Raw genomic sequence first — 25,731 nt, 5'->3', positions numbered from 1 at the left:
ATTTATTTTAGGTATTTCTCCCTCTCTGGCTTGATCAGTGTTCATTCTGATATAGCCTCGTGAAAACACGAAATGTATTTTTTCCCCTTCTATCTCTATTAACACAAACTCATAAAATCCTTGTATTATAGATATTTGTTGTTATTGACATTTCTTGGTTTTATACTTTAAAAGTATAAAACCAAGAAATTAAGTGGAGGGTTGCTTTTTATTCCGTTTTTATTTATCTTCAGTTGTCATGCAGTATTTTGCACGTTGCCACTGAAATGTCAGTTAACAAATGTCAACATTATCAATATGTTGCATGAACAGTTCGTTATTTGCCATTAAAAAAAAAATCATTGCGTGATTTTCACTTGTTTTTGTGAAGAAGTGAGAAACTCTATTCTGCGTTTGCACTTGCTTCCCTGGCCATGGTCCTGAATCGCGGCGGCGCGGTCATTTACTTCATATATTCTTCTCCATCTCTTTACAGCACACAATCTTTTTGAGATTTTCAACATCTTTTTTGGTCTGTCCTCCTGTTCAAAAGTTTATCTATACACTTATTTAATTTCTGATTAGATATTTTTTTATGTGTATAATTTGTTTTAGGTATTTCTCCCTCTCTAGCTTGATCAGTGTTAATTGTGATATTGCCTCGTGAAAACACGAAATTAATTTTTTCCCCTTCTATCTCTATTAACACAAACTCATAAAATCCTTGTATTATAGATATTTGTTGTTATTGACATTCTTTGGTTTTATACTTAGGAACTTTTATACTTAAGAACTTTTCTGACACTGAGATAAAGGTTTAGTAATTTTACATTTTCTGTAGTTCATCAGACTGGACTCATAGTGCCGCTGTTGGTCAATATGTCAGTTTATAGAGCAGATCTGCTGCAGTTCCACCCCCATCATCTCCATATTATTAGAGAGAGAGAGAGAAGCTGAGAGCGCAGTCTGAAGAGGAGAGAGAAGGCGAATCACGGAGATACTGTATTTAATATCCTTCTCTTGGATTTACAGACTTTTCTTGTTCTTTTCACTTTGGATATATACATGATTTCATCCAGTTGTTTGGACCGATTTCTTTGCTTTTATCCTAAATCTTCATTCTGTGGTCTTCTGCAAAATGTCGGACAGAACAATGGCGCGGCAAGTACTGCTGTTTATTTGGTCTCTCTCTCTCAGTTCAGCTCTCGGGCAGGTCAGTTACTCCATTCCTGAAGAAATGGCGAAAGGCTCTTTAGTCGGGAACATAGCGCAGGATTTGGGTTTAGATTTAAAGAGACTGAAATCGGGTAAAGCGCGTATTTATACAGGAGACAGCGCTGAATACATCGAGCTGAATAAAGAAAGAGGAGTCCTCCTTATCAAAGAGAGAATAGACCGAGAGGCGCTATGCGGACAGATAACGCCTTGCGCGCTGCATTTACAGATTATTCTGGAAAACCCGATGGAATTTTATTCGATCACAGTAGAGATTACAGATATCAACGATAATGCGCCAGTCTTTAAAAACAACGAAATTAAGTTTGACATAAATGAAATGGCAAAAACAGGGGCTCGGTTTGTCTTAGAGAGAGCGAATGATCTAGATGTTGGCCGTAATAATCTTCAAGATTACACTCTTAGTACGAACGATTTTTTTACTTTAAAACTGAACAATCAACCTGATGGTGGAAAAGCGGTCGAAATGATATTACAGAAGCCACTAGACAGAGAGAATCAAGATCATTTCACACTTTTACTGACAGCAAAGGATGGTGGAGATCCTCATTTGACAGGAACAATGCAGATACAAATTTCAGTTTTGGACGCCAACGACAATGAGCCCGTTTGCAGTCAGGCAGAATATAGAGCGAATATAGCAGAGAATGCAGCAGTGGGCACTGTTTTAACCACAGTCAGTGCTTCTGATGCAGATCTGGGCTCTAATGGAATAGTTACATTTTATATATCTTCTGACGGTGCATATGATTTGTTTAAGGTAGACGAAACCACTGGAGTCGTGGTATTAGTTGGTGAAGTGGATTATGAAAAAAACAAAGTTTATCAAATTGATGTTCAAGCAAAAGACCAAGGTGGACATTTAGATTCTTGCAAAGTAATTCTCGACGTCACTGACGTTAATGATAACACACCTGCAATAAACATAATGTCGAGAACAAATAGTGTATCTGAAGATTCTAAACATGGAACTGTTGTGGCAATACTAACTGTCCAAGACCTCGACACCGGCGAAAATGGAAAGATTACTTGCACAATTGATAAAGACATTCCTTTTATGCTCAAATCAACAGGGAATAATTTCTTCAGTTTAGTGACAGACAGTGATTTAGATCGAGAGCGAGAGTCTGAGTATAACATCAGTGTGACGTGCGCTGATGAGGGCGTGCCCTCTCTCTCCAGCACCGTCACTCTCTCCTTACAGATATCAGATGTCAATGATAACGCGCCAGTCTTTGAGAAGAGCTCATATGAGGCTTCTATTCAAGAAAACAACACACCGGGTCTTTCCATATTCACAGTCAGAGCCAGAGACGCAGATTTTAACCAGAACGCCCGTGTGTCTTACATACTGGAGGACTCGTCGGTTAACGGAGTGCCCGTCTCCTCGTTAGTGTCCGTTAGTGCTGATAGTGGAGTCATACATGCAGTGCGATCTTTCGATTACGAGCAGATCAAAGATTTCCAGTTCCGCGTAAAAGCGCAGGACGGAGGCTCTCCTCCTCTCAGCAGCAACGCGAGCGTGAAAATAATCATTCAGGACCAGAATGACAATGCGCCTCAGGTTCTGTACCCGGTCCAGTCAGGTGTTTCTGTGGTGGCTGAAATAGTGCCTCGTTCGGCAGATGTGGGTTATCTGGTGACTAAAGTAGTGGCTGTTGATGTGGACTCTGGTCAGAACGCCTGGCTCTCATATAAACTGCAGAAAGCCACAGACAGGGCGCTGTTTGAAGTGGGCTTACAGAATGGAGAAATAAGAACTGTACGCCCAGTGACAGATAAAGATGCTGTCAAACAAAGACTCACTGTTGTAGTGGAGGACAACGGGCAGCCCTCTCGATCAGCTACAGTCAATGTTAACGTGGCGGTGGCGGACAGCTTCCCTGAAGTGCTCTCGGAGTTCTCTGACTTTACGCACGACAAGGAATACAACGACAACCTGACTTTCTATCTAGTCTTGGCCTTGGCTGTGGTTTCATTTCTCTTTATCGTCTCTATCATTGCCATACTGTCAGTCAAATGCTACAGATGGAGACGCGAGCGGATGTTTTATAAATCTGGAGCGAATCTTCCAGTTATTCCGTATTATCCGCCTCTTTACGCAGACGTAGGCGGCACAGGAACTTTACAGCACGTGTACAATTATGAGGTTTGCAGAACCACTGACTCCAGAAAGAGTGATCTGAAATACGTCAGACCTTGCAGTGAGAGCATCATTAGTCTGGACACCAGTGGAACACAGACACTCACGCATGCGCAAAGGGAGAGACTGAACTTTGATGATTGTGATGGTCAGGTGAGAGTCTTTATTTACAGTTAATTTTTGTAGAAGTCAACAACTGTTCCTTCCATTTTTGACATCGAACAAAGCCGATATATATATATATATATATATATATATATATATATATATATATATATATATATATATATATATATATATATATATGTGTGTGTGTGTGTGTGTGTGTGTGTGTGTGTGTGTGTGTGTGTGTGCGTTGTGATCTACCTGTTCTATTTTAAACAGATAGAAGGGCACATTAATTTTTTATTTTGAAATTAATTTCAGTTCATATATACCGAACATATTTTTAGTTTTACATGCAATTACAAGCAAGTTGTCGCTCTCACAATTAGGCTGTTGTTGGCATGGTGGCATCTGTGCCTTTTCGGACAGAATAACGATTGAATTGAAGTATGTCCATGCTATTGTTTCAGTTTCAAATTGACTGAGATCAGGTAAGTCTACTTTAGCCTCCTTTATTTACACATGTCGAAAGCAATTATGTTTCAATCACCTTCTTTAATCTTTTTACAACTTATTCTTGTTATTGTTGTTGCTAAATTGTAGTGTGTGATATATAGTTAAGGGATTGTAAAACAAGCTTTTTATCGGTTCTTAAACAATCTATAGAATCTCGTTATAGTGCTGCTTTAAGATCATCAAAAGCACCTTAAACGAACTCTCTGTTATAACGTTAAGTGGTGTTATCAGCTAGAAACACATTTTACAGTTTTGAGAGCCACAGTTGTTTTGATATGTTTTTCTTTTTACTAGACATGCTTGAGGATTTTTAATCTGTGCTTGTGAAGACATCAGCTAAAGGGCAACTTCAGTCATCGTAACTGGCCGTGGTGCTGAAATGCGCTCTTGCGTTCTTCTGCCTGTACAACTTTTCCATCTTACCTCCGTACCTTAGATCATTTCTTGTAGAACTTTTAAATCCTTCCAGTCTCTCATCCTATTGAGAAATAAAAAGGATAATGTTCATATTAGCATATTTCACGTTGATTCATTTTACATTTCAAGCATGTACATTAATGAAAATGCAATATCAAGCTCTGTTCATTTTTTGTTGCTTTAAAAAAAAAGAAATTCCCCTCGAAATCATGCAGTCATTTCTCATTGCTAGATACCTGTATTTTGACTGATATCCGAAACGGTTGTTTTATTTTATTATTGTTTTATATATATGGATATCTATCTATCTATCTATCTATCTATCTATCTATCTATCTATCTATCTATCTATCTATCTATCTATCTATCTATCTATCTATCTATATATATATATATATATATATATATATATATATATATATATATAATGGGAATGGTTCTAAAACACGTCTCAAATGCCTTACTGTTAAAAAACTGCATCCATTTTTTTTTTTTTTTTTCTGTAGTTCATCAGACTGGACTCATAGTGCCGCTGTTGGTCAATATGTCAGTTTATAGAGCAGATCTGCTGCAGTTCCACCCCCATCATCTCCATATTATTAGAGAGAGAGACAGAAGCTGAGAGCGCAGTCTGAAGAGGAGAGAGAAGGCGAATCACGGAGATACTGTATTTAATATCCTTATCTTGGATTTACAGACTTTTCTTGTTCTTTTCACTTTGGATATATACATGATTTCATCCAGTTGTTTGAACCGATTTCTTTGCTTTCATCCTAAAATCTTCATTCTGTGATCTGCAAAATGTCGGACAGAACAATGGCGCGGCAAGTACTGCTGTTTATTTGGTTTCTCTCTCTCAGTTCAGCTCTCGGGCAGGTCAGTTACTCCATTCCTGAAGAAATGGCGAAAGGCTCTTTAGTCGGGAACATAGCGCAGGATTTGGGTTTAGATTTAAAGAGACTGAAATCGGGTAAAGCGCGTATTTATACAGGAGACAGCGCTGAATACATCGAGCTGAATAAAGAAAGAGGAGTCCTCCTTATCAAAGAGAGAATAGACCGAGAGGCGCTATGCGGACAGACAACGCCTTGCGCGCTGCATTTACAGATTATTCTGGAAAATCCGATGCAACTATACAGAGTAACAGTTGAGATACAAGACATTAATGATAACGCCCCGATGTTTAGCCTTAATGACAGTAGCAGTTTTAACATTAAGTGACATGGCATCTGACGCACAGAAGCCAATGGCACATGTCACTATGCGTATTGGCACATCCGGTGGCACATCCGGTATTCACTGGCATATGCCAGTGGATAGTGGCATGTGTCACTGACATTATTGGCATGTGCCAGTGGCGTATTGGCACATCCGGTGGCACATCCGGTCTTCACTGGCATATGCCAGTGGATAGTGGCATGTGTCACTGACATTATTGGCATGTGCCAGTGGTGGATAGTGGCATGTGTCACTGACATCGCGACACACTGACATGACACCTGACTGACACCGAGTCGCGGAACATCCGTGTTGCGACACCTCCAGTAGTGATTGACAGATTAATCGTAAACGTAATTGTGGCACAAAATCCTAAACAAATAGCCTAATTTTGTAATATTTAAAATATCGATTAAACGAATTAAAGTGCATTAATATTTTTTCAAACATGTTATTTGTGTCACGTCTGTAGCCTATTTGATTGGTATGTGCGTGCCACTGAATGTTTTGTAATACCAGTGCGACTTTATGTTGTTTATCTCGCAAAGTCACAAACTGCCCATTCTATCAGATTCCCATCTGTTTCAAGTCCTTCCAAAAAGTGTAAAAAAAAAATAATTATTAAAAATCATTTGTTTGTTAGGCTATGTATCTGAAAAGGAGTAGGCCTATACCGAGCTACTAGCAATATTCTTTATTTATACAAGTGCAAAAAAGTGCTCAGTGCATTTTAAAAATTCAACAAACGTTCGGTCGCGCAGGACCTTTCTCAGTAGGCTACCTTTAATATTTCAAAAATAATTTTATGGAATTATTCAATAAATAAAATATTTTTTTGTTGTATAAATTAACTATGTGCATATGTTACATAATCTACATTATACTCCGGCAGACAGCTGCAGGTGTCACTACTGGAGGTGCCACAACATAAAGAGACATGTCAGTTTTAGTGACACAGGCCAACTGGCATACCAGTGGATATTGGCATGTGTCACTAAAACGTGAGATGTGCCAATGGATTGCGTCATGCCACTTGCATAACAATTTGCTTTATGCTGTCAAAAAATATGATTTTTAAGTTAAGTTAATGTGTAGCCTACAACGTACATAATTCGATACAATTATTTTTGAAATATTAAAGACACAGATGAGAATCTTGCGCTGGCTTGTGTTACACTCGCTTATTCTGACACCTACTGGCGTGCGACTGTGCAGCATCGCGCAAAAATAAAGGTTTACACAGTAACGGACGCGACTGTTAACGTTATTCGTAGTGACCCAAGATAGATTTATTTCGTGTCTTTCCTAGAATGGGCAGTTTGTGACTTTGCGAGATAAACAACATAAAGTCGCACTGGTATTACAAAACATTCAGTGGCACGCACATACCAATCAAATACAGACGTGACACAAATAACACGTTTGAAAAAAATATTAATGCACTTTAATTCGTTTAATTGATATTTTAAATATCACAAAATTAGGCTATTTATTTAGCATTTTGTTCCACAATTACGTTTACGATTAATCTGTCAATCACTAATGGAGGTGTCGCAACACGGATGTTCCGCGACTCGGTGTCAGTCAGGTGTGTCAGTGTGTCGCGATGTCAGTGACATGCCACTATCCACCACTGGCACATGCCAATAATGTCAGTGACACATGCCACTATCCACTGGCATATGCCAATGAAGACCGGATGTGCCACCGGATGTGCCAATACGCATAGTGACATGTGCCATTGGCTTCTACGCGTCAGATGCCATGTCACTTAATGTTAATACCGCCTCTCCTTAATGAGATGAAATTTGAAATTAGCGAACTGGCCCAGAGTGGAGCTAAATTTGATTTGGAGACTGCAGTTGACACCGATGTGGGTGTGAATGGTCTTCAAAGATACACACTGAAACCAAGTGACAATTTTATTGTGAAAACTCAAAGTTTACCAGATGGTAGTAAAACGGTCGAAATGGTATTACAGAAACCACTAGATCGTGAAAACCAAGACCGTATTTCTTTATTGTTAACAGCAGTCGATGGCGGCGAGGTGCAAATGTCAGGCACAATGCTAATACACATCACAGTTTTAGACGCGAATGATAATGCGCCTGTTTGCAGTCAGTCAGTTTACAAAGCCAGTATAGCCGAGAATTCAGCAAAGGGCACCGTGTTGACCACAGTCAGCGCGTCCGACGCAGACCAGGGCTCTAATGGCGTCGTCACATATTCGTTATCCTCTGCTGCGTCCGCAAATCTATTTGACATAGGCCAGTATGACGGCATTCTCAAGTTAATTGGTAATGTTGACTACGAAAAAAACAAACACTATCAGATAGCAGTTCAAGCCAGTGATCAAGGAGGACATACCGATTCTTGTAAAGTAATTATTGACGTCACAGATACGAACGACAACAAGCCAGTAATCAGTATAATATCCAAATCAAATGACATTTCTGAAAATGCCCCTCCAGGGACAGTTCTAGCAATGATGAATATTCAAGACGCTGATACAAATGAAAATGGTATCGTAAAATGTGAATTAAATGAAAACATTCCTTTTATCATCCATTCTTCATCAGATGGTTTTTACAGCCTCGTTACTGAAGGCGATTTAGACCGAGAGCGAGAGTCTGAGTATAACATCAGTGTGACGTGCGCTGATGAGGGCGTGCCCTCTCTCTCCAGCAGCGTCACTCTCTCCTTACAGATATCAGATGTCAATGATAATGCGCCCGTCTTTGAGAAGAGCTCATATGAGGCTTCTGTTCAAGAAAACAACACACCGGGTCTTTCCATATTCACAGTCAGAGCCAGAGACGCAGATTTTAACCAGAACGCCCGTGTGTCTTACATACTGGAGGACTCGTCGGTTAACGGAGTGCCCGTCTCCTCGTTAGTGTCCGTTAGTGCTGATAGTGGAGTCATACATGCAGTGCGATCTTTCGATTACGAGCAGATCAAAGATTTCCAGTTCCGCGTAAAAGCGCAGGACGGAGGCTCTCCTCCTCTCAGCAGCAACGCGAGCGTGAAAATAATCATTCAGGACCAGAATGACAACGCGCCTCAGGTTCTGTACCCGGTCCAGTCAGGTGTTTCTGTGGTGGCTGAAATAGTGCCTCGTTCTGCAGATGTGGGTTATCTGGTGACTAAAGTGGTGGCTGTTGATGTGGACTCTGGTCAGAACGCCTGGCTCTCATATAAACTGCAGAAAGCCACAGACAGGGCGCTGTTTGAAGTGGGCTTACAGAATGGAGAAATAAGAACTGTACGCCAAGTGACAGATAAAGATGCTGTCAAACAAAGACTCACTGTTGTAGTGGAGGACAACGGGCAGCCCTCTCGATCAGCCACAGTCAATGTTAACGTGGCGGTGGCGGACAGCTTCCCTGAAGTGCTCTCGGGGTTCACTGACTTTACGCACGACAAGGAATACAACGACAACCTGACTTTCTATCTAGTCTTGGCCCTTGCTGTGGTTTCATTTCTCTTTATCGTGTCTATCATTGCCATACTGTCAGTCAAATGCTACAGATGGAGACGCGAGCGGATGTTTTATAAATCTGGAGCGAATCTTCCAGTTATTCCGTATTATCCGCCTCTTTACGCAGACGTAGGCGGCACAGGAACTTTACAGCACGTGTACAATTATGAGGTTTGCAGAACCACTGACTCCAGAAAGAGTGATCTGAAATACGCCAGACCTTGCAGTGAGAGCATCATTAGTCTGGACACCAGTGGAACACAGACACTCACGCATGCGCAAAGGGAGAGACTAAACATTGAGGATTCTGAAAAGGTGAGGTTTACTTTTTCTGTGTTCTGTTGTTACATTTTTTTTTTATTTTTTTTTTATTTATTTTTTTTATTGTAATGTACTTTTTTCGTTTAGAGAAATCAGAGAAAATGCCTAAACAGTAAACACTGTGGAGACTTTTCTTTTTCTGAAATTTGATTCCCATATTTATGACGAAATTAGCTTTTTATGTTTTATTATTATATTATTATTATTGTTATTATTATTCAACAGCTTCCAGAATCCACCGAGCAGTCGGTGAGCTAACAGCGCTCTGAATGACTGTGTCGCTTTCGTTTCGCTGTCCAAGGTGCTGAATCGATGTCTTTTGTCTGCATTCAAGCTCTTGTCTCAAAGCAGATGTGCAATGACATATCAAAAACTATTTATAAATGATATATTGACGTATTTTACGGTATAATTTGTACAGTATTGTTGAATTCGTTTTGTTTGTGTTTGAGAGATTGAGATTAAATAGCCCTGTATTCAATCAAACGGTCTAGTAGTCCTATTACCAAACAAATACTTCGGGATTGCTGGACAGATTTCGTTACAATACAATAATTTGGCTAATTTAGAGTATTTTCATTATTTTACACAAATAGAAATTCAGGTTTTAATTTTGTTTTATTTCTATTTCTCGCTGCATATATATTTTGAGTGTATGCATTTTTTAAATTATTTAGATGCATTTTGCAGTAACTCAGAATGATCTCAGTGTGCCGCTGTTTGTCAGGGGGAAACGTGTGAGAGCGCATTATTCCAGCAACACCGCCCTCTCTAAATGCACGATGCACGTATTAAGAAGAAAGAGACTGAGGCGAGTGCATAGCGCACACGGGCATAGCACTGAGGACACCGTCGCGGCTATGAACAGTCGGCTATGGATTTATGTTTAGACGTTGTCTCAGAAATTCCCCACTAGTATTGGACCTATTCTATTTTGGACCTGAACACTTTAAGACTCTGATTTGGATACACCGTGACTTCGTTTATTTGGTCTTGAGCAAAATGGTCGACAGAACAATGGCGCGGCAAGTACTGCTGTTTATTTGGTTTCTCTCTCTCAGGTCAGCTCTCGGGCAGGTCAGTTACTCCATTCCTGAAGAAATGGCGAAAGGCTCTTTAGTCGGGAACATAGCGCAGGATTTGGGTTTAGATTTAAAGAGACTGAAATCGGGTAAAGCACGTATTTATACAGGAGACAGCGCTGAATACATCGAGCTGAATAAAGAAAGAGGAGTCCTCCTTATCAAAGAGAGAATAGACCGAGAGGCGCTATGCGGACAGACAACGCCTTGCGCGCTGCATTTACAGATTATACTCGATAATCCTATGGAACTGTTTAGGGTAACTGTTGAAATTACAGACATAAATGACAATTCTCCCATTTTCAAAAGAGATGAGAGAAGATTTGAGATAAGCGAATCAGCAGTGGTAGGATCAAAATTCATGCTGGAGAAAGCGATAGATGCAGACATCGGCGATAATGACCTACAGAGTTATTTTCTGCAACCTACTGATCATTTTAATTTAAAAATTCATGGTCAGAGTGATGGGAGTAAAAAGGTTGAAATGATTCTTCAAAAGCCTTTAGACAGAGAAAAACAGGAAAACATGTCTCTGATATTAACCGCAATAGATGGTGGGGAACCACCTAAATCAGGCACTGTTCAGATTCATATTACAGTGCTTGATGTTAACGATAATGCTCCAGTTTTTACTAAGCCTATATATAGGGCGATTATTACAGAAAATTCACAGAGCGGCACGCCTCTCATCACTGTTAGCGCTTCTGATTCAGATAAAGGGACAAATGGAGAAGTCAGTTATTTTATTGCAAACAGTGACGGCGTATCTGATATTTTTCATATCGATGAAAATGGATTGATGACGTTAATCGGACAAATTGACTATGAAACATTTAAGCATTACCAAATTGATATAGAAGCTGTAGATAAAGGTGGGCTGTCTGATTCTAGTAAAATAATGGTCGATGTGATTGATGTAAATGATAACGCGCCAGTGATCACAGTGATGTCGAAATCTAATGCGATACCGGAGGATTCGCCACAGAGTACTGTTATTGCCATCATCAGTGTTAATGATCCGGATTCTGATAGTAACGGACAGGTTCAGTGCAGTGTAAATGAAAACATTCCTTTTACAATCAAAACAACTTCTAATGGATTTTATAGTATCGTGACTGATAATGATTTGGATCGAGAGCGAGACTCTGAATATAACATCAGTGTGACGTGCGCTGATGAGGGCGTGCCCTCTCTCTCCAGCAGCGTCACTCTCTCCTTACAGATATCAGATGTCAATGATAACGCGCCCGTCTTTGAGAAGAGCTCATATGAGGCCTCTGTTCAAGAAAACAACACACCGAGTCTTTCCATATTCACAGTCAGAGCCAGAGACGCAGATTTTAACCAGAACGCCCGTGTGTCTTACATACTGGAGGACTCGTCGGTTAACGGAGTGCCCGTCTCCTCGTTAGTGTCCGTTAGTGCTGATAGTGGAGTCATACATGCAGTGCGATCTTTCGATTACGAGCAGATCAAAGATTTCCAGTTCCGCGTAAAAGCGCAGGACGGAGGCTCTCCTCCTCTCAGCAGCAACGCGAGCGTGAAAATAATCATTCAAGACCAGAATGACAACGCGCCTCAGGTTCTGTACCCGGTCCAGTCAGGTGCTTCTGTGGTGGCTGAAATAGTGCCTCGTTCGGCAGATGTGGGTTATCTGGTGACTAAAGTGGTGGCTGTTGATGTGGACTCTGGTCAGAACGCCTGGCTCTCATATAAACTGCAGAAAGCCACAGACAGAGCGCTGTTTGAAGTGGGCTTACAGAATGGAGAAATAAGAACTGTACGCCAAGTGACAGATAAAGATACTGTCAAACAAAGACTCACTGTTGTAGTGGAGGACAACGGGCAGCCCTCTCGATCAGCTACAGTCAATGTTAACGTGGCGGTGGCGGACAGCTTCCCTGAAGTGCTCTCGGAGTTCACTGATTTTACGCACGACAAGGAATACAACGACAACCTGACTTTCTATCTAGTCTTGGCCTTGGCTGTGGTTTCATTTCTCTTTATCGTGTCTATCATTGCCATACTGTCAGTCAAATGCTACAGATGGAGACGCGAGCGGATGTTTTATAAATCTGGAGCGAATCTTCCAGTTATTCCGTATTATCCGCCTCTTTACGCAGACGTAGGCGGCACAGGAACTTTACAGCACGTGTACAATTATGAGGTTTGCAGAACCACTGACTCCAGAAAGAGTGATCTGAAATACGTCAGACCTTGCAGTGAGAGCATCATTAGTCTGGACACCAGTGGAACACAGACACTCACGCATGCGCAAAGAGGAAAACTGAATAATGACGATTCTTTTGATCAGGTGAGCTCGAGTGAATAGATATGCATATGATTTTCTGTTGTCCATTTAACTATTATTTTTCTTTTTCTAACTTCATCAGTTTTATTGATGTTCACTGTATTATTATATCTTTTTTCGATTAATAGAGAAACACTGCCAGCTGTAGTTGAAATTTACTGTACTGATATACTTTTGGTGACTATACAGTTTTTTCACAATTTTTCATATTAAAAATCTTAACTTTTCAGTGTTTAAAATGACATTGCATGCGTAGTCTTTGAAAAAAAAATGTGTTCAGTTGCACACAGTCAAGGTTAAGAGGTTTTTATTGTGCGTATGTGCGCACATGGGTGAGTCTTATAATGAATTGTTCCTGCATTATTTAAATGCTTTTTTTATGTTTTCTGGTTTGCTTTTGACTATTTTCCTATATTGTCATATTTTTATTTTTATTTCAGCTGTTTTAACGCATAATGTATAGGTTACTACAATGGTCGCAGTTCATATAGTTTTTGTATTTCTCTTCAACAGTATTTTTCTGTGTAATATTTCTCTGATGCTCTAAGTGCCGCTGTTGGTCAGTATGTTCGTGTTTTAAACACTCATTTTTAGATCCTCCTCCACTTTCTGACATCATACAGTCTGCAGAATATCTCTTTCATTCGGACGGTCTCTTTTTAACACTGAAGCGTCGAGACATTCGCTGCCCAGTGTTTTCGGGTGAAGTTAGATTTTTCAACCTTTTTAAATGTTTTGTTCTTTGTCTTTTCTTCTGTATGGAATAGAAGATTTGAATGATGTCGGTTCTTTGTTGTTTTTACGCCCAGAGAGGCGCATCTTCGACGCGGATTTCATCATGGCTAATGCAGCCTCTCGTGCTCTGCGTCTTTGTCATGGCCGTTGCGCGCGGCCAGGTCCGTTATTCTATTCCAGAGGAGATGACAAAGGGCTCGCTGGTTGGAAATATCGTTCAGGATCTCGGTTTGGATGTTAAGAGGCTGAAATCTGGTCGAGCGCGGATCTTTACGGAGGACAGTCGTGAGTACATCGGTCTGAATGTGGATAAAGGGACGCTGATAGTGAAAGAGAGGATAGATAGAGAGGAGCTGTGCGCGCAAGTGTCTCCCTGCTCCTTACATTTTCAGATCATTCTAGAAAACCCCATGGAGCTGCACAGAATTGATGTAGAAATATTAGATATCAATGATCATGCTCCTTCTTTCATGAACAAAGAGATTACTTTTCAAATAAGTGAACTTGCTTTGTCAGGGGCTCGGTATTCAATCGACAGCGCTAATGATCCAGATGTAGGTCTAAATTCTCTTCAGACATATAAATTAACTCCAAACGACCATTTTGTGCTCAAAACGTTGTCTCACACTGATGGTACGAAATATGTGGAAATGGTCTTGCAGACATCATTAGACAGAGAAAAACATGAGGTGCATAATCTAATTTTGACGGCGTTTGATGGCGGAACCCCCAAAAAAACCGGTACGGTAAAAATAAACGTCAATGTCTTGGATGCAAATGACAACGCGCCTGTTTTTAGTCAATCTGTATATACTGCACTTGTCGCTGAAAATGCGCAAAAGGGTTCATTGGTCGTAAAGGTTAGTGCAACTGACGCAGATCAAGGAACAAATAAACAAGTGTCCTATTCATTTTCACAAATCAGCAAAAACATCTTGAATATTTTCAGTATTGACCCCAATAATGGAGATATTATTGTTGTTGCCCGTCTAGACTTTGAAAAATCCAAGAAATACGAATTGAATGTGGTGGCAACAGACAATGGGGGCTTAACAGATACGGCTAAAGTAATGGTGGAAATTACAGATATTAATGACAATGCCCCTGTAATTAATGTAATATCGTTGACAAACCCTTTACCAGAAAACTCAGCTCCTGAAACTGTGATAGCAATGCTGAATGTCAAAGATTTGGATTCAGGGAAAAATGGACAGGTGAGATGCTTAATTAATCCGAGTTTACCATTTCAAATCAGACAGTCATCCTCAAATTTCTATAGTTTGATCACTGATCAGCCTTTAGACCGTGAAAAAATGTCTGAATATAATATCACAATAACAGCTATTGATGAGGGCTCGCCATCTTTCTCTACTAATAAAACACTGACACTGAAAATCTCTGATGTCAATGACAACGCCCCTGTGTTTCAGCGTCAGTCATACACCGCATATGTGATGGAAAATAATTCCCCCGGAGTCTCTGTTGTATCTATTAAAGCACATGACAAAGACTCTGGCAATAACGCGCGTATTTCATATTTTCTAGAGGATGTTCTTGTGAATGGCGTCTCTGCCTCGACCTATATTTCAGTGAATGCAGAGAGCGGAGAGATTCTTGCTGTTCGTTCTTTTGATTATGAGCAAACAAAAGAATTTAACATTCGCGTAAAAGCGCAGGACGGAGGCTCTCCTCCTCTCAGCAGCAACGCGAGCGTGAAAATAATCATTCAGGACCAGAATGACAACGCGCCTCAGGTTCTGTACCCGGTCCAGTCAGGTGTTTCTGTGGTGGCTGAAATAGTGCCTCGTTCGGCAGATGTGGGTTATCTGGTGACTAAAGTGGTGGCTGTTGATGTGGACTCTGGTCAGAACGCCTGGCTCTCATATAAACTGCAGAAAGCCACAGACAGGGCGCTGTTTGAAGTGGGCTTACAGAATGGAGAAATAAGAACTGTACGCCAAGTGACAGATAAAGATGCTGTCAAACAAAGACTCACTGTTGTAGTGGAGGACAACGGGCAGCCCTCTCGATCAGCTACAGTCAATGTTAACGTGGCGGTGGCGGACAGCTTCCCTGAAGTGCTCTCGGAGTTCACTGACTTTACGCACGACAAGGAATACAACGACAACCTGACGTTCTATCTAGTCTTGGCCTTGGCTGTGGTTTCATTTCTCTTTATCGTGTCTATCATTGCCATACTGTCAGTCAAATGCTACAGATGGAGACGCGAGCGGATGTTTTATAAATCTGGAGCGAATCTTCCAGTTATTCCGTATTATCCGCCTCTTTACGCAGACGTAGGCGGCACAGGAACCTTACAGCACGTGTACAATTATGAGGTTTGCAGAACCACTGACTCCAGAAAGAGTGATCTGAAATACGTCAGACCTTGCAGTGAGAGCATCATTAGTCTGGACACCAGTGGAACACAGACTCTCACGCATGCGCAAAGAGGAAAACTGAATAATGACGATTCTTTTGATCAGGTGAGCTCGAGTGAATAGATATGCTTATGATTTTCTGTTTTCCATTTAACTATTATTTTTCTTTTTCTGACTTCATCAGTTTTATTGATGTTCACTGTATTATAATTTTTTTCGATTAATAGAGAAACACTGGCAGCTGTAGTTGAAATTTACTGTACTGATATACTTTTGGTAACTATACATTTTTTCACATTTTTTCATATTAAAATCTTAACTTTTCAATATTTAAAAGGAAATTACATGCATAGTCTTTGAAAAAATATATTTGTTCAATTGCACACAGTCAAGTATAAGAGGTTTTTATTGTGCGTATGTGTGCGCGCATGGGTGAGTCTTATAATGAATTGTTCCTGCATTATTTAAATGTTTTGTTCTGTTTTCTGTTTTGCTTTGGACTATTTTCCTATGGTCATATTTTCATTTTTATTTCAGCTGTTTTAACGCAAAATATATAGGTTACTACAATGGGCGCAGTTCATATAGTTTTTGTATTTCCCTTCAACAGTATTTTTCAGTGTAATATTTCTCTGATGCACTAAGTGCCGCTGTTGGTCAGTATGTTCGTGTTTTAAACACTCATTTTTAGATCCTCCTCCACTTTCTGACATCATACAGTCTGCAGAATATCTCTTTCATTCGGACGGTTTCTTTTTAACACTGAAGCGTCGAGACATTCGCTGCCCAGTGTTTTCGGGTGAAGTTCGATTTTTCAACCTTTTTAAATCTTTTGTTCTTTGTCTTTTCTTCTGTGTGGAATAGAAGATTTGGATGATGTCGGTTCTTTGTTGTTTTTACGCCCAAAGAGGCGCATCTTCGACGCGGATTTCATCATGGCTAATGCAGCCTCTCGTGATCTGCGTCTTTGTCATGGCCGTTGCGCGCGGCCAGGTCCGTTATTCTATTCCAGAGGAGATGACAAAGGGCTCGCTGGTGGGAAATATCGTTCAGGATCTCGGTTTGGATGTTAAGAGGCTGAAATCTGGTCGAGCGCGGATCTTTACGGAGGACAGTCGTGAGTACATCGGTCTGAATGTGGATAAAGGGACGCTGATAGTGAAAGAGAGGATAGATAGAGAGGAGCTGTGCGCGCAAGTGTCTCCCTGCTCCTTACATTTTCAGATCATTCTAGAAAACCCCATGGAGCTGCATAGAATCGATGTAGAAATATTAGATATAAATGATCATGCTCCAGTTTTCAAGAAAAAGGAGATTACTTTTCAAATGAGTGAATCTGCTTTGTCTGGGGCTCGATATTCAATCGATAGCGCTAATGATCCAGATGTAGGTCTAAATTCTCTTCAGACATATAAATTAACTTCGTCTGATCATTTTACAGTTAAAATACCTGCTCATCTCGACGAAACAAAGTACGTAGAGATAATTTTGCAAAAAACTTTAGACAGAGAAACGGCAGAGGAACATAAATTGATCTTAACTGCATTCGACGGCGGAAACCCTCAAAAAACGGGCACTATCAAGATAAACGTTATTGTTTTAGATGCAAATGACAATGCACCTGTTTTCAGTCAGTCGGTATATAGAGCTTCAATTCCAGAGAATTATTCTAAAGGATTCACTGTGTTAAAGGTTAGTGCGACCGATGGAGACATGGGATCTAATGGAGAGGTTACATATTCTTTTTCTCAGAGCAGTGAAAGCTCGTCTGGGCTTTTTAACATTGATTCCAGTTCTGGAGATATTACAGTTAATGGTCTATTAGATTTCGAGAAATCCAAAAAATATGAATTATCAGTGGAAGCAACAGACAAAGGGGGATTACGAGATACCAGTAAAGTTCATATTGAAATTACTGATATAAATGACAATGCTCCTATAATAAGCGTAATTTCATTTTCAAGCCCAGTGCCGGAGAATTCAGCGCCAGAGACTGTAATTGCAATGTTGAATGTCAAAGATTTAGATTCCGGTAAAAACGGAATAGTTAAATGCTTCATTCCTCATAATTTACCGTTTAAAATAAAGTCATCAACCCCGAATTTCTACAGTTTAGTCACTGATGAGCTTTTGGATCGAGAAATGATCTCAGAATATAATATCACAATAACTGCTATTGATGAGGGCTCGCCATCTTTCTCTACTAATAAAACACTGACACTGAAAATCTCTGATGTCAATGACAACGCCCCTGTGTTTCAGCGTCAGTCATACACCGCATATGTGATGGAAAATAATTCCCCCGGAGTCTCTGTTTTATCTGTTAAAGCGCATGACAAAGACTCTGGCAATAACGCGCGTATTTCATATTTTCTAGAGGATGTTCTTGTGAATGGCGTCTCTGCCTCGACCTATATTTCAGTGAATGCAGAGAGCGGAGAGATTCTTGCTGTTCGTTCTTTTGATTATGAGCAAACAAAAGAATTTAACATTCGCGTAAAAGCGCAGGACGGAGGCTCTCCTCCTCTCAGCAGCAACGCGAGCGTGAAAATAATCATTCAGGACCAGAATGACAACGCGCCTCAGGTTCTGTACCCGGTCCAGTCAGGTGTTTCTGTGGTGGCTGAAATAGTGCCTCGTTCGGCAGATGTGGGTTATCTGGTGACTAAAGTGGTGGCTGTAGATGTGGACTCTGGTCAGAACGCCTGGCTCTCATATAAACTGCAGAAAGCCACAGACAGGGCGCTGTTTGAAGTGGGCTTACAGAATGGAGAAATAAGAACTGTACGCCAAGTGACAGATAAAGATGCTGTCAAACAAAGACTCACTGTTGTAGTGGAGGACAACGGGCAGCCCTCTCGATCAGCTACAGTCAATGTTAACGTGGCGGTGGCGGACAGCTTCCCTGAAGTGCTCTCGGAGTTCTCTGACTTTACGCATGACAAGGAATACAACGACAACCTGACTTTCTATCTAGTCTTGGCCTTGGCTGTGGTTTCATTTCTCTTTATCGTGTCTATCATTGCCATACTGTCAGTCAAATGCTACAGATGGAGACGCGAGCGGATGTTTTATAAATCTGGAGCGAATCTTCCAGTTATTCCGTATTATCCGCCTCTTTACGCAGACGTAGGCGGCACAGGAACTTTACAGCACGTGTACAATTATGAGGTTTGCAGAACCACTGACTCCAGAAAGAGTGATCTGAAATACGTCAGACCTTGCAGTGAGAGCATCATTAGTCTGGACACCAGTGGAACACAGACTCTCACGCATGCGCAAAGAGGAAAACTGAATAATGACGATTCTTTTGATCAGGTGAGCTCGAGTGAATAGATATGCTTATGATTTTCTGTTTTCCATTTAACTATTATTTTTCTTTTTCTGACTTCATCAGTTTTATTGATGTTCACTGTATTATAATTTTTTTCGATTAATAGAGAAACACTGGCTCTATAGTTGAAATTTACTGTACTGATATAATTTTGGTGACTATACATTTTTAACACTTTTTCATATTAAAATCTGAACTTTTCAGTGTTTAAAATGACATTGCATGCGTAGTCTTTGAAAAAAGATGTGTTCAATTGCACTCAGTCAAGGATAAGAGGTTTTTATTGTGCGTATTTGCGCACATGGGTGAGTCTTATAATGAATTGTTCCTGCATTATTTAAATGCTTTTTTTATGTTTTCTGTTTTGCTTTTGACTATTTTCCTATATTGTCATATTTTTATTTTTATTTTTATTTCAGCTGGTTTAACGCAAAATGTATAGGTTACTACAATGGTCGCAGTTCATATAGGTTTTGTATTTCTCTTCAACAGTATTTTTCAGTGTAATATTTCTCTGATGCTCTAAGTGCCGCTGTTGGTCAGTATGTTCGTGTTTTAAACACTCATTTTTAGATCCTCCTCCACTTTCTGACATCATACAGTCTGCAGAATATCTCCTTCATTCAGACGGTTTCTTTTTAACACTGAAGCGTCGAGACATTCGCTGCCCAGTGTTTTCGGGTGAAGTTAGATTTTTCAACCTTTTTAAATCTTTTGTTCTTTGTCTTTTCTTCTGTATGGAATAGAAGATTTGAATGATGTCGGTTCTTTGTTGTTTTTACGCCCAAAGAGGCGCATCTTCGACGCGGATTTCATCATGGCTAATGCAGCCTCTCGTGCTCTGCGTCTTTGTCATGGCCGTTGCGCGCGGCCAGGTCCGTTATTCTATTCCAGAGGAGATGACAAAGGGCTCGCTGGTGGGAAATATCGTTCAGGATCTCGGTTTGGATGTTAAGAGGCTGAAATCTGGTCGAGCGCGGATCTTTACGGAGGACAGTCGTGAGTACATCGGTCTGAATGTGGATAAAGGGACGCTGATAGTGAAAGAGAGGATAGATAGAGAGGAGCTATGCGCGCAAGTGTCTCCCTGCTCCTTACATTTTCAGATCATTTTAGAAAACCCCATGGAGCTGCATAGAATTGACGTAGAAATATTAGATATTAATGATAATGCTCCTACATTCAATAGAAAGGAAATTGATTTTCAAATAAGTGAATCAGCCATTCCTGGAGCTCGATATTCATTGGAAAGCGCTAAAGATCCAGATGTAGGTCTTAATACACTTCAGACGTATAAACTCAATCCCAGCGATTATTTCACACTAAAATCGTTGTCTCGCCCTGATGGGACTAAATACGTAGAGATGGTGCTGCAGGCTCACTTAGACCGAGAGAAACAAAGTGAACATAAATTGATTTTAACCGCATACGATGGAGGCAGTCCAGCAAAATCTGGTGCTGTTAAGATACATATTGTTGTTCTTGATGCAAACGACAACGCTCCGTCATTCACCCAATCTGTTTATCGAGTTAGTTTGCCCGAAAACACCGCTGTGGACTCTTTTGTCATTACGGTATCCGCCACAGATGCAGACGAGGGTGCAAACGGAGATATTGAATATTATTTGTCTCAAAGCAGCCGTAGTGTTTCAAATATTTTCAGCATCGGTCCTTTAAACGGGGAGATAATAGTTAAAGGTGATTTAGATTTCGAGATATCTAAATACCACGAGTTAGACATAGAAGCGACAGATAAGGGTGGTTTAACAGATACTTGCAAAGTACTTATTGAAATTACGGATGTGAACGACAACGCCCCTGTCATAAGCGTAATGTCATTCTCTAACACAATACCCGAGGACGCAGCACCGGAGACTGTGATAGCGATGTTGAATGTCAAAGATTTAGATTCAGGGAGAAATGGACACGTTAAATGTTCTATTGCTGCAGACTTACCCTTTAGAATCAAATCATCGACCAGCAATTTCTATAGTTTGGTCACTGAACAGTTATTAAATCGAGAAGCAATATCTGAATATAATATCACAATAACTGCTATTGATGAGGGCTCGCCATCTTTCTCTACTAATAAAACACTGACACTGAAAATCTCTGATGTCAATGACAACGCCCCTGTGTTTCAGCGTCAGTCATACACCGCTTATGTGATGGAAAATAATTCCCCCGGAGTCTCTGTTTTATCTGTTAAAGCGCATGACAAAGACTCTGGCAATAACGCGCGTATTTCATATTTTCTAGAGGATATTCTTGTGAATGGCGTCTCTGCCTCGACCTATATTTCAGTGAATGCAGAGAGCGGAGAGATACTTGCTGTTCGTTCTTTTGATTATGAGCAAACAAAAGAATTTTACATTCGCGTAAAAGCGCAGGACGGAGGTTCTCCTCCTCTCAGCAGCAACGCGAGCGTGAAAATAATCATTCAGGACCAGAATGACAACGCGCCTCAGGTTCTGTACCCGGTCCAGTCAGGTGTTTCTGTGGTGGCTGAAATAGTGCCTCGTTCGGCAGATGTGGGTTATCTGGTGACTAAAGTGGTGGCTGTTGATGTGGACTCTGGTCAGAACGCCTGGCTCTCATATAAACTGCAGAAAGCCACAGACAGGGCGCTGTTTGAAGTGGGCTTACAGAATGGAGAAATAAGAACTGTACGCCAAGTGACAGATAAAGATGCTGTCAAACAAAGACTCACTGTTGTAGTGGAGGACAACGGGCAGCCCTCTCGATCAGCTACAGTCAATGTTAACGTGGCGGTGGCGGACAGCTTCCCTGAAGTGCTCTCGGAGTTCACTGACTTTACGCACGACAAGGAATACAACGACAACCTGACTTTCTATCTAGTCTTGGCCTTGGCTGTGGTTTCATTTCTCTTTATCGTGTCTATCATTGCCATCCTGTCAGTCAAATGCTACAGATGGAGACGCGAGCGGATGTTTTATAAATCTGGAGCGAATCTTCCAGTTATTCCGTATTATCCGCCTCTTTACGCAGACGTAGGCGGCACAGGAACTTTACAGCACGTGTACAATTATGAGGTTTGCAGAACCACTGACTCCAGAAAGAGTGATCTGAAATACGTCAGACCTTGCAGTGAGAGCATCATTAGTCTGGACACCAGTGGAACACAGACACTCACGCATGCGCAAAGGGAGATACTGACCTTTGATGATTGTGAAGATCAGGTGAGCTCGAGTGAATAGTTATGCATATGATTTTCCCATTTAACTATTTTTTTCTTTGTTTTGTTTTTCTGACTTCACCAGTTTTATTGATGTTCACTATATTATTATGTTTTGATTAACAGAAAAACACTGTCAGCAATAGTTGAAATTTACTGTACTGATATAATTTTGGTGACTACATTTTTTCACACTTTTTCATATTAAAATCTTAACTTTTCAATATTTAATAGGAAAATACATGCATAGTCTTTAAACAATTCATTATATGACTCAACCATGCACGCGAAAATAAGAATAAACACCTCTTATACTTGACTGAGTGCAACTGTTTTTATTCTTCGTATTTGCGCGCGCATGGTTGAGTCCTATTATGAATTGCTCCTGCATTATTTAAATGCTATTTTATGTTTTCTGTTTTGCTTTTGACTATTTTCATTTTATCATATTTTAGCGATTCGTTTCAAAAAAAATATTTTCTTTATATTTCAGCTGTGTTAACGCAAAATGTATACCACAATGGTCGCAGTTCATATAGTTTTTGTATTTCTCTTCAACAGTATTTTTCAGTGTAATATTTCTCTGATGCTCTAAGTGCCGCTGTTGGTCAGCATGTTCGTGTTTTAAACACTCATTTTTAGATCCTCCTCCACTTTCTGACATCATACAGTCTGCAGAATATCTCTTTCATTCGGACGGTCTCTTTTTAACACTGAAGCGTCGAGACATTCGCTGCCCAGTGGTTTCGGGTGAAGTTAGATTTTTCAACCTTTTTAAATCTTTTGTTCTTTGTCTTTTCTTCTGTATGGAATAGAAGATTTGAATGATGTCGGTTCTTTGTTGTTTTTACGCCCAAAGAGGCGCATCTTCGACGCGGATTTCATCATGGCTAATGCAGCCTCTCGTGCTCTGCGTCTTTGTCATGGCCGTTGCGCGCGGCCAGGTCCGTTATTCTATTCCAGAGGAGATGACAAAGGGCTCGCTGGTGGGAAATATCGTTCAGGATCTCGGTTTGGATGTTAAGAGGCTGAAATCTGGTCGAGCGCGGATCTTTACGGAGGACAGTCGTGAGTACATCGGTCTGAATGTGGATAAAGGGACGCTGATAGTGAAAGAGAGGATAGATAGAGAGGAGCTGTGCGCGCAAGTGTCTCCCTGCTCCTTACATTTTCAGATCATTTTAGAAAACCCCATGGAGCTGCATAGAATTGATGTAGAAATTTTAGATATTAATGATAATGCTCCTACATTCAATAGAAAGGAAATTGATTTTCAAATAAGTGAATCAGCCATTCCTGGAGCAAAATTCTCTTTAGATAATGCACAAGATTCTGATGTAGGTTTAAATACCATTCAGAGATACACGCTCAGTCCAACTGATTATTTTTCTCTGAAAGAACAGATGGGAAATGATGGATTGAAATATGTTGAAATGATTCTACAAACACCACTAGATAGAGAAAATCAAGAGGAGCATAAATTAACATTGACGGCGTTTGATGGCGGCAGTCCCCAGAAATCAGGCACTATTAAAATAACTGTTCTTGTAATCGATGCAAACGACAATGCTCCTGTATTTAGTCTCCCTGTGTATAGAGTTTCCTTACTGGAGAATTCACCAAAGGGCACTGATATAGTGAGTGTGACTGCAACTGATAAAGACAAAGGAACGAATTCTGAACTGACGTATTCCTTCTCACAAACATCAGGAAAGGCTTTAGAGCTATTCAATATAGATGCTGAAAGTGGTGGCATCACTGTTAACGGGGACTTGGATTTCGAGAAATCAAAACATTTTCAATTACATGTTGAAGCAACAGATAAAGGTGGCTTGACAGATTCCTGTAAAGTTATTATTGAATTAATTGACGTTAATGACAATGCACCTATGATCAGCGTAATTTCATTTTCTAACCCAATACCTGAGGACGCAGCACCGGAGACTGTGATAGCGATGCTGAATGTCAAAGATTTGGATTCGGGGAGAAACGGACAGATTAAATGTTCAATTGGTCCAAATTTGCCATTCAAAATAGGGTCATCTGCTTCAAATTTCTATAGTGTGACAACCGATCAGTTTTTAGATCGTGAGAGAATATCAGCATATAATATCACAATAACAGCTATTGATGAGGGCTCGCCATCTTTCTCTACTAATAAAACACTGACACTGAAAATCTCTGATGTCAATGACAACGCCCCAGTGTTTCAGCGTCAGTCATACACCGCATATGTGATGGAAAATAATTCCCCCGGAGTCTCTGTTTTTTCTGTTAAAGCGCATGACAAAGACTCTGGAAATAACGCGCGTATTTCATATTTTCTAGAGGATGTTCTTGTGAATGGCGTCTCTGCCTCGACCTATATTTCAGTGAATGCAGAGAGCGGAGAGATTCTTGCTGTTCGTTCTTTTGATTATGAGCAAACAAAAGAATTTAACATTCGCGTAAAAGCGCAGGACGGAGGCTCTCCTCCTCTCAGCAGCAACGCGAGCGTGAAAATAATCATTCAGGACCAGAATGACAACGCGCCTCAGGTTCTGTACCCGGTCCAGTCAGGTGTTTCTGTGGTGGCTGAAATAGTGCCTCGTTCGGCAGATGTGGGTTATCTGGTGACTAAAGTGGTGGCTGTTGATGTGGACTCTGGTCAGAACGCCTGGCTCTCATACAAACTGCAGAAAGCCACAGAGAGGGCGCTGTTTGAAGTGGGCTTACAGAATGGAGAAATAAGAACTGTACGCCAAGTGACAGATAAAGATGCTGTCAAACAAAGACTCACTGTTGTAGTGGAGGACAACGGGCAGCCCTCTCGATCAGCTACAGTCAATGTTAACGTGGCGGTGGCGGACAGCTTCCCTGAAGTGCTCTCGGAGTTCTCTGACTTTACGCACGACAAGGAATACAACGACAACCTGACTTTCTATCTAGTCTTGGCCTTGGCTGTGGTTTCATTTCTCTTTATCGTGTCTATCATTGCCATACTGTCAGTCAAATGCTACAGATGGAGACGCGAGCGGATGTTTTATAAATCTGGAGCGAATCTTCCAGTTATTCCGTATTATCCGCCTCTTTACGCAGACGTAGGCGGCACAGGAACTTTACAGCACGTGTACAATTATGAGGTTTGCAGAACCACTGACTCCAGAAAGAGTGATCTGAAATACGTCAGACCTTGCAGTGAGAGCATCATTAGTCTGGACACCAGTGGAACACAGACTCTCACGCATGCGCAAAGAGGAAAACTGGATAATGACGATTCTTTTGATCAGGTGAGCT

The 25,731-nt window shown here is 40.7% G+C and overlaps 4 protein-coding genes and 1 pseudogene across 11 annotated transcripts in view; all 5 read left to right on the top strand.

Moving 5' to 3' along the window:
- LOC311303879 (protocadherin gamma-A11-like) overlaps positions 1 to 25,731 on the top strand; it is a gene marked incomplete at its 5' end in the record, with an annotated part of 224,513 nt that overhangs the window by 163,687 nt on the left and 35,095 nt on the right. The window lies entirely within an intron of this gene.
- On the top strand, positions 922 to 3,505 carry LOC311303918 (protocadherin gamma-A5-like; annotated as a pseudogene). The gene has a single exon. The product of its transcript is annotated as a protocadherin gamma-A5-like (transcript).
- LOC311303920 (protocadherin gamma-A10-like) lies at positions 4,918 to 9,940 on the top strand. The gene is made up of 3 exons (XM_084430663.1): positions 4,918 to 5,594; positions 7,416 to 9,410; positions 9,642 to 9,940. Exons 1-3 carry the CDS (start codon positions 5,562 to 5,564, stop codon positions 9,672 to 9,674), a joined length of 2,061 nt encoding a protein of 686 aa, XP_084286789.1. The 5' UTR covers positions 4,918 to 5,561; the 3' UTR covers positions 9,675 to 9,940.
- Positions 10,217 to 22,915, top strand: LOC311304096 (uncharacterized protein). Its single transcript, XM_084430963.1, has 7 exons — positions 10,217 to 12,812; positions 13,619 to 13,899; positions 14,494 to 14,758; positions 14,975 to 16,030; positions 16,790 to 17,083; positions 18,188 to 19,243; positions 20,015 to 22,915. The coding sequence occupies exons 1-7, from the start codon at positions 10,299 to 10,301 to the stop codon at positions 22,475 to 22,477; spliced, it is 7,929 nt and encodes a 2,642-aa protein (XP_084287089.1). The 5' UTR covers positions 10,217 to 10,298; the 3' UTR covers positions 22,478 to 22,915.
- On the top strand, positions 23,078 to 25,697 carry LOC311303910 (protocadherin gamma-A11-like). Its single transcript, XM_084430659.1, is given in 2 exon segments — positions 23,078 to 25,542; positions 25,545 to 25,697. Coding segments are annotated over 2 exon segments (2,295 nt in total). The 5' UTR covers positions 23,078 to 23,279; the 3' UTR covers positions 25,577 to 25,697.

This window comes from Rutilus rutilus (assembly GCF_951802725.1).
Source record: "Rutilus rutilus genome assembly, chromosome: 14".
Lineage (NCBI taxonomy): Eukaryota > Metazoa > Chordata > Actinopteri > Cypriniformes > Leuciscidae > Rutilus > Rutilus rutilus.
Note: the sequence above shows the minus strand (reverse complement) of the source record. Positions and strands in the feature narration are given on the sequence as shown.

What these genes read in the sequence shown, in the direction of transcription:
- LOC311303920 (XM_084430663.1), top strand. Translation starts at nt 5,562, where the DNA reads ATGATAACGCCCCGATGTTTAGCCTTAATGACA. An exon ending in GATGTTTAGCCTTAATGACA is followed by an intron (nt 5,595 to 7,415) that starts GTAGCAGTTTTA and finishes CTCCTTAATGAG; the next exon opens with ATGAAATTTGAAATTAGCGA. An exon ending in ACATTGAGGATTCTGAAAAG is followed by an intron (nt 9,411 to 9,641) that starts GTGAGGTTTACT and finishes ATTATTCAACAG; the next exon opens with CTTCCAGAATCCACCGAGCA.
- LOC311304096 (XM_084430963.1), top strand. Translation starts at nt 10,299, where the DNA reads ATGTTTAGACGTTGTCTCAGAAATTCCCCACTAGTATTGGACCTATTC. An exon ending in ATTCAGGGAAAAATGGACAG is followed by an intron (nt 14,759 to 14,974) that starts GTGAGATGCTTA and finishes CCTGTGTTTCAG; the next exon opens with CGTCAGTCATACACCGCATA. An exon ending in TGGATAAAGGGACGCTGATA is followed by an intron (nt 17,084 to 18,187) that starts GTGAAAGAGAGG and finishes CCTGTGTTTCAG; the next exon opens with CGTCAGTCATACACCGCATA.